Genomic DNA, 9,260 nt, shown 5'->3' with positions numbered 1-9,260 from the left:
GGGTCCATGAAGTCAAAATGCACCAAGTCATCGATGCCCAGCTTTTTCAACTGCAAAACTACAGATCCTAAGTTTGATCTGCAAACGCAATGCAGGTGGCATTAGATGTGTTGCTACTCAAGACGATGCGGGAAGGTCCCACGTTCGATCTCCGGCAGGTACATTTAACATGGAAACAATCAGAAGCGTACCCGGGCGTACATGCCATTTTGCATTTGTTCTGTACGAAATAGAATATGAGAAGCTTTAATGAAAAAAGTTAGTGGAGTTTGGAAGTCGGTCAAGAAGAGGGCCTCGGCGAGCCCGATCACCTCAAGATCTCGGGGTAGGTGTTGTCCTGCATCTCGTCCTTGTAGGCCTTCTCGGTGTAGAGGCGGAAGCACTTGCCGGGGCGCGTGCGGCCGGCGCGGCCCGCGCGCTGCTGCGCCGACGCCTTGCTGATGGGCGACACCAGCAGCGACTCCACGCGGATCCGCGGGTTGTACACCTGTGTCACTTCGACTTGTATTGTCTATGGAAGACAGCTGCCAATTTGCTAAATCTAGGGTCGGCGGACTAAAGCACATAACTCAAAAAAGTGCTTCATTTGTTGATATACAATTATATATTTTTTGTGTTGTTTATAGTGTTGGAAGGGTAACCTATCACAAACTCGAATTTTCATTACACCGAAAACCGAATTGTTCTTTCAGGATATGTTGAATGTTTATCGCAAAGACACGACTATAGTCCATTTGTTTAGGTACTTAACTAAATGTAAACAATCTTGATACATCTTTTTATTGAAACACATGCTTTACAAATCAATAGGTATAAAAATAGGCATGCAATTTCATATGAAGCTAAGTATTTGTATTTTGTATTTGAAGGTAAGGGAAAATCATTTTATAAATGTATATTTCATTAAATAGACATCTCAAGATTGTTTACATTTATTTAAGTACCTAAACAGATGGACTATAGGTTCTAGGTTAGGTTTAAAAGAAAAAAACATTTTCCTCTCAAAATTACTTTCGAGGTTATGAAAATTCGATCAAACGTTATTTCTGGAAAGTGTCATTTCGGCCTGCTGATAGGTAACCGTTGGAAGATGTGAAGAGAATTATAAATTTGAAAAAGACGGCTCTAGAATAAAGTTACAAATTTATGAAGTAACAAATGAATTTGACTTATGTGCTTTAGTCCGCCGACCCTAGAAATTATTGTTGTATCTATTCCCTCGCAAATGCGATGTAGCACAAGCGGCCTCGACTCTCCTTCTTTATGAAGGTCAACAGATGTTGAGTTGATTGGTTGAATTAAAATACATATTGTGGCGGAAACAGGGTGTCGCCGTAAGTGCCTTATGTATGTGTTAAGTAATTGTTCGTATGTGTGGACGCGCACGTCCATGTAGCCGTGTTCGTCAGGCGATGTTTATGTGAAGATATCCATAATATTAACCTTAGAACTAAGTCCAAATTCATGGTCCCACGATTTCGTTTAACCAAGGTAAACAACTCTTTTATGGGGAACTGTATACGTTTTTACAATAAGATTCCGGAGAATATATTAAGTTTATCATTTCCTAAGTTTAAAAACTACATTAAAACTATTTTGATCGAAAAATCATATTACAAAATTGAAAACTACGTGTTAGATAAAGATGTATGGAAAGACGACACGGCTCCAGAATCCACACAAATTTGATTCAAAGTGTATTCCATTGCATTTAAGTTTATTTGAAAAGAGCAATCCCTAGAGTTTCTTGCTCGTTCTTCTCAGGGAGGTCAGCGTAGTGAACGAGCAGTAGTTTAAATGTGACGTTTGCAAGTGTAAATTTATTTTACCTATGGAATAAATAATTATTGACTTTGACTTTGTTTAAGTTACGTGTGTGGCCGCGCATGCCTGTGATCGCCTGTGTGTGTGTTGCATACGCGCGCCTTTCGCATTGCATGTGCGTATATATAATAACTAAATAAATATTTATAACGTAATACGATTGCTCTCACCTTTTGCTTAGCAAAACCAGGGTCAATGACAAAGACCACTCCGTCTATGGTGAGACTGGTCTCCGCGATGTTCGTCGACACGACCACTTTCCTGCCTATGGTACCGTTGGGACGATTGGGTGGCGCCGCTTCGAAGATTCTAATGATTAAATAGTTTTAATCATTATACACTATATAGTATAGCCACTACAATTATGGACTTCTTTATGTTAGCGTCAGCTATTCATTAATACATTAAGGGTCTATACAACCTCAACCATTGACTACAAATAAATGGACGACGGGTCTAATACACAAACCACGAAAAAAATATCCCAAGTCAACCTATTTAAACGTAGTGACATGTAAAGGAATATGAAAAAGCTAAAACGTTGAATTTAAATTGTAATGTCATCGCAGTGCCGTCTAATTTTGCTTGCTTCGCTGTCAGTCGAACAAACGAAGACTAAAGCGTGAATGACGCTCTGTATACGATCTTAACGCCCTATAAGTTCGGACACTTTTTAGCGCGGACCCGACGTCCATATAATTGTAAGTCAATGACCTCAACAGGCTTTGGCTGAGTCCGCATAACAGTGAAAGCCTTGACTCAAATCACTTTGGAAAAAATATATAGTAAAATTAAGTATATACAAACTTACATCGAAATTTTACAAGAAAACCGCTGTATTCTATAGGTGTTCACGTGCACGCGACGTAAACAGACAACCTGACCGGACATTTGCTAAGTGATGACAATAGATTACTCAGCAGTGCAATGACCGTTCTGAACTAGGCTGCTGAGTAGAGTAGTTAACTTTATGTATACATTTAAAAATAATATTGTTTATAGACACACACACTTAAATACCGTTTTGTATAAATAGCTTAAGTTTTGTAAATAAAACTCTCTTTGAATTCAGACATCAACGCTGTCTTATTGACAACGGAGCACCCCTGACTACAGCATCCTCTCACTGCGGCCAAGACACCTTTAGCCGTTAGCTTATCTGATCAGTCTTGTGAGTCTGTGAGACTGGCAGTGAGAAAACCATTTCCTAAAGCACCCTTATCCTCCCCCCTTTCCGTCTGTTGCCTTAGGTCGCACGGTGACAGGCTTCCCCTACTATTTATATAAGTATATATTCCGTAGCGTATGGTTAGGGCTAGGCTGTTAGGTAGGCAACTAGGGTTGTTAGTGATAGTACAGCTTTCCCTGACCACTCATGTATAGCCAGCTAGCTACAGCTAGGTAGTTGACTGTACAATAGGTATTTTACATATACCATTGATTTTTATATCAATTGAACTAAATAGAGCACGTATAGTATACGATACGCATTTATCAAATGGCTCTAATTTAGTTTGTAAAAACAATTTCTGAAATAAGGCCAGCATCCCCGCCGCACGACCCAAGTAAAACGAACCGTATTAGTACGCGAATAACTTGGATTCGAGCTAAGAATAGACTCTTAATTGTTATTAAATTTAACAAAAGTATAAATTTATAGAATAATCAATTGCCGATTTGATTAATGTAAAATTGTTAACAGTAAATTACAAAATGAGTTATTGAAGGGGGCATTCGAGAGTCTGGACAGAGGAGAAATCTAAGTAACGATATACTATTTTATTTATAATAGGTATATTCCCGTGATGTAAGGAATTTTGATAGCTGTATTTCTTTAGTAATTAACATTGACTTACAGTTATATGGACGTCGGGTCCGCGCTAAAAAGTGTCCGAACTTATAGGGCGTTAAAATCGTATACAGAGCGTCATTCACGCTGTAGTCTTCGTTTGTTCGACTGACAGCGAAGCAAGCAAAATTAGACAGTGCTGCGATGACATTACAATTTAAATTCAACGTTTTAGCTTTTTCATACTTTTTTGCATGTCACTACGTTTAAATAGGTTGACTTGGGACATTTTTTTCGTGGTTTTTGTGTTAGACCCGTCGTCCATTTATTTGTAAGTCAATGGTAATTAACGATTAATTTGTCAGTGCTATCTAGTGCCCATGGTAGTGCGTAGGTGGGTACGGACCTCGGCGCAGGACTCGTCCACCGCTCAGAATCTGATTCCATAGATCCTTATTCAAAGTAAAAAGCTTTGTTAGACTCCCTATAGTTTAAACATAATTGGACGTCCAAAATGTAAACAACGAAACGCCATGCAATATCATTGTCAAAGTGTGAATGCTGGTGTGCTAAACCTTCTATTTTTAACGGAATTGAAAAAGGAGATTTCCACTCCTTTAATTATCTATTACAAAATATTAACGATGGACAAAAACTTTAACAACTTCGACAAGAAAACATTCGAGGGACACGTCAATGGCACAAAAATGTTTTTGATCCCGATTGTATTAAATTATCACAAAATTATTTACGATTGAAGGTTGTCACAGTATTTTATTGATATATACAATTGCAAAATTAATTAAAAAATAATAATAATAAATACACACAGTAAATGCGAGTTAAGTTAAAAAAAAGTAAAAACAAATAAATCATGTGACAAAATAATTATCCTAAAAGTGGATAAAAACTAAAAAGTGAATTCCTTGTATGCCATATCCATGCGAGATGGATAAGTCATAATTCTTACATCCATGTATTTGTTTGTTGCGTGTGAATGCCGGCCGCATCGTGCAACTACCTTCGGAACTAATTGTAGATAAATTCATCTCAAATCATATGATTTAAATTTTTGTCTACCTACATTATTTTTCTTAATATGCAGTGACTGGTGATGGTTATATAGATTTAGTGCGCTTTACTATAAGTTTTGAAGTAAGATCTTAAATTTTCTCTGTAAGTGAATTTATATTCTTAAGAGAGATAAATATTCTTTAACCATAAAATGACAATTGTCTAAAGTATCATCAAATCACAGCTCGAAACGTTTATTATTGTCTAAAATAGGAATCTACCATTTAAAATGTATTTTTTGCTCGGGTATCCCCTTTGCATACACTTTGGAAATCTAATTATGATTCACACCATATAGACAATTTGAAATTACTCACCGCTGCTGCAAATTCGGTGGCAAGGTGGAATACAACGGTATACACTTCAATTCTCCTGCATCTGTTCCCAGATTGTCTATCTCTCTCTTGATTCTCTTGCAAGCATCTTCTATCTCCTCCTGACCAGTGAGGAAGAGCAGTATGTCACCAGCTACTTCTTCACAAATGTGGATTTGTACTACAGTACGTATTGCTGCTTCGAGGTAGTCACGTTCAGGTTGGGGTGTGTAGAATATTTCTACGGGGTGAGTACGGCCTGTGAAGTTTCAAATAGATTCCTATAAATTTTAATGATCCATAATAACGAAATATAACAATGATATTTATCAAACAAAAACGCTTCAGGTCCTTCACGGCTGACTGAGATGGTGAAGTCAACAAACAGTTACGTCTAATATTAATGCAAACCACCGTATTCTGAACCATAGTTACGAAAGTCACTAACTTAAATGCCTTATTTTTAATTAAATTTTTATTGAATTGATATTAAATTATTTATTGTGAAATTACTCCATTAGTTTTTGTTGTAATTACAAAAATTCCTTCGATCCGGATCGAACAAACTAATGGGGTAATTTCACAATAAATAATTGAATATTACATTCAATAAAACTTTAATTACTAATAGCGAATCTCTAGCCGAGGCTGGTATCTATAAAGGTATCTAACTGGGTGACGAAATACTATCACAGATTTTCTCATAGATGGCGCTACGGGTAAAAAGTAGCCGAAAACAAAACACAAAGATCCGACAAACAAGCACATAGAAAAATTCGTGAGGTCCGCTGGTGTGTTCCGTGGCTTAGTTGGCATAGCGTATGGCACGGTTTGCTAGAAGACGTCGGTTCGAATCCGGCCGGATCGAAGGAATTTTTTCTGAGTGTTCAAATCTTTGTATTAATAATTACACCTTATTTCTTTCAATAATATTTATTAGTGTGCTAGACAAACATACCAAATGCCTGGTACAAACCCTGTACTATGAAGTGAACAACGCAATTCACTCCAAGTGACGACCCAAAATACCACACCACAACCATTTCCCAAATTGTTGCTACCGGGATTCGAACCCGGGACCTTTCAGTCCCAGTATAATTCCTTGTGAAAGAGATTGAGAGAAGAAGAGAGATTCCGTCCAGGGAAACACTGCCACCGTACCTATTTCTGCCGCCAAGCAGTAATGTGTGCATTACTGCGTTCCCATCGTGAAGGGTAATGGTGCTGGTGAAATTACAGGCACATGGGATTTGTCAACTTATGTCTCAGGATGACGGGAGATAACTGAGTGACACTGCAACTGTCATGGATAGACGTGTCACTGAAATAAACACATACCTGGTACATTCATCAATGGAGCATTATCGAAATACTGCTGGAACTTCCCAGCGTCTAACGTCGCAGACATGATGACCAGCTTTAGGTCTGGCCGTTGCTTGATCACCTCTTTAAGGACCCCCATAAGGATATCCGTGGCCAGGGTTCTTTCGTGGGCTTCGTCGAGGAGGATGACTCTGTATTGCTCCAGCATCGGATCTGACATTGCCTCGCGGAGTAACATACCTATTGAAAATAATAAGAAATCAGCCACTGGTAGCTGTAAAGGTGAAGGCCGAGTGACGTAAAACTTTCATAGATTTCCCACAGATGGCGCTACGGCTAAAAATTAGTCAGATTTTGTTAAATTGTACACTCACCGTCAGTCATGTACTTCAAGACGGTCTGTGGCCCCGAGCAGTCTTCGAAACGGATGCTATAACCTACTTGTTGACCCAAAGCAACATCCATCTCTTCAGCCACCCGCTGAGCCACCGACATGGCCGCCACTCGTCGAGGTTGCGTGCAAGCAACGCCCTTAGATTTGCCTGCTGTAACCGCTGCGAACTCTACTGACCACTGTAGGAAAAAGGAATTTTTTAAGTTTATTAAATGTGACGATGTTTTACTATCATGATATTATTCATTTTATTTTTTTGTGAAATTACTCCACTTGATGCTTACGTAGGCAAGGACTATACTGTCACAATGCTCATTATTGCACGTTTAGAATAGACTAATTTGATAGTCATTTATCTGTTTATTAAATAATAGTAAGCATTATTTTGATACAAATAAATATACTCCCGGGTCACCTCGTATTTCTGTCTTAAAATAAAAAACAAATTAAAAAAATATAATAAAAATTAAAAAATCAATTATTGCAGACAATATACAGTCCATTTACAAGATATCTATTCTACTGTTAGTACAAAAATTACAAAATAAAATTAATTGAATTGATTATGTGACTGAAATGATTACATGATACTTGCTAAGTTCACCAAGCTCCCGGGACGTGAAGTTCGGTGAACCTAGCAAGCAGATCGGAGTCTCACCTATCCCCTATTATTTTAAGAACTCTCTTTGAACTCTCTCGCACTCTGCGCAGGCAGGATGCCACCTTTATTCGCATTAGTGCGTAAAAATCCTCTACACTAGCGTAGGCAAACACGCCTGATGCACTGCAGTATCGAGGAAACCCAAACAGAGCCCTGAACAAATTATTATACTTAAAGGGCTAGAATACAAAAATAGTGTTTTTAATACAGTCGCTCATGGATTTTTCTCACTAGTGCTTTTTACTTTTCCATCTGTTTTTTTAATTTACTGTTGTTTCAAGTCTTAAACATTAAACTAAAGAGGTTGTATATTTATCTAATATTTATGTGCTTGGTGACGTAAGTCATTCGTTAAAACTTATATTTACACAAACATGTAATTTGTTTAAATAGAATAGGTGTTTTATAAAACAACGGGTTAAATTTAAAAATACCGAAATATTTTCCATAATGATGGCTGATTGAGTGTTAACAATGACCGGAGGTGAGTATTACGCGAGAACGCTGCGCGCCACTAAAATAGTAATTTTAATGTGGCTGAATACTGGCAACAGTTGCCATTGTACTCTGAATTTTTATCAGACAAAGAAATAAGATAAGTTTTTTTTTAAATACTGTTTTATTTTACTTTCAATGTAGTAGTCGTGAATAATGACTAACTTTCCGCACTTGTATCAAAAATAACTATATCATAGAAAAAAGTTTTCCCCTGAATTTGCAAATCCAAATTTCCAACAAGGACTTATAAAAAAGATATTTAGGGTCGTATTCCATAACTCTACTCAATGCTCAAGTCATGATTTCAAGCTCTGGAAATACGACCCTAATGGCAAGGACTTGAGTATGATTTTCAGTGCTTTAAATCATACTCAAGTCCTGACTTGAGTATTTAGGGTCGTATGCTAGAACTCGACTCAATGCTCAAGTCAGGATTTGAGTAAAGTTTAAAGTACTCGAAATCATACTCAAGTCCCAGCCATTAGGGTCGTATTTTCAGTGCTTGTGTTTCCAGTGCAATCCTGACTTGAGCATTGAGTAGAGTTTTAGAATACGACGCTGAGTAAAGTTCTGGAATACGACGCTTAGTGTACTAGTTTCAAAATTACTTAATAATTTTTGATCAATCAAAATTGTTTAAGCTTTGAGCGCTTAATACGGAAAATGTGAGGTGGCTCGAATTATGTGTCCGGGAGTGTATTTACAACGTACCTGTGGAATTTGCGTGGTCTTCCCAGAACCGGTTTCACCAACAAGCACAACGCACTGATGTGTGTTTAGGAGTCGCATAAAGTCATTCTTGTATTCCCAAACGGGCAGTCCTAGACGCCGGCGCAGCAGCTCGTGATAGCGCTGAGAGTGGGGGAGGCCTGGGAATCAAGGTAGCATGTCAATATCATAATACACTCATCGACATTAAAATCATCAGTCACGCAATAATAATAATAATAAATTTATTTATTTCAGAAACTTACAGACAAATTTCACATTGACAGTGTTAAGCTTGCAATATTGCATTTAGGGTAAGACATCTGTGTCTCAACTAGATAATTAATTATCTGTATTTCAGACATCGCTCTTCCGTGAATACAAAAACATGTTGACCGATTTCAAAAATAACTTTGTCTTCCAAAATAAGTTTTTAGGACTAAGAGTTTAAATTTAAAGTTATTTATATTAGTCTACTTACTTTACGTACCTTACTTACTACTATTAGACTTTACTAAATTTATGGATTTATTTATGGATATGTGGAGTAAGATCTATGATGAGATTTTTACAGTGAAAGGAATTTGGTGAACACCATTGACTTACAATTATATGGACGTCGGGTCCGCGCTAAAAAGTGTCCGAACTTATAGGGCGTTAAAATCGTATACAGAG

General features: G+C 37.5%; 1 protein-coding gene across 1 annotated transcript in view; it reads right to left on the bottom strand.

The window, feature by feature from the left end:
• Window positions 1-8,750, bottom strand: part of LOC113240526 (putative pre-mRNA-splicing factor ATP-dependent RNA helicase PRP1) — a gene marked incomplete at its 5' end in the record, with an annotated part of 22,377 nt that extends 13,627 nt beyond the window's left edge. The window contains 7 exons of the mRNA XM_026477856.1: window positions 1-78; window positions 312-487; window positions 1,995-2,133; window positions 5,005-5,260; window positions 6,340-6,564; window positions 6,699-6,897; window positions 8,589-8,750. Of these exons, the coding sequence (XP_026333641.1) occupies window positions 1-78; window positions 312-487; window positions 1,995-2,133; window positions 5,005-5,260; window positions 6,340-6,564; window positions 6,699-6,897; window positions 8,589-8,750 (1,235 nt within the window). The remainder of the gene's footprint in view (window positions 79-311; window positions 488-1,994; window positions 2,134-5,004; window positions 5,261-6,339; window positions 6,565-6,698; window positions 6,898-8,588) is intronic.
• Between the last annotated feature and the right edge of the window lie 510 nt (window positions 8,751-9,260).

The sequence above is a fragment of the Hyposmocoma kahamanoa genome, unplaced genomic scaffold (assembly GCF_003589595.1).
Source record: "Hyposmocoma kahamanoa isolate Upper Pololo Valley unplaced genomic scaffold, ASM358959v1 146, whole genome shotgun sequence".
Lineage (NCBI taxonomy): Eukaryota > Metazoa > Arthropoda > Insecta > Lepidoptera > Cosmopterigidae > Hyposmocoma > Hyposmocoma kahamanoa.
This window is presented reverse-complemented; position numbering and strand designations above follow the sequence as displayed.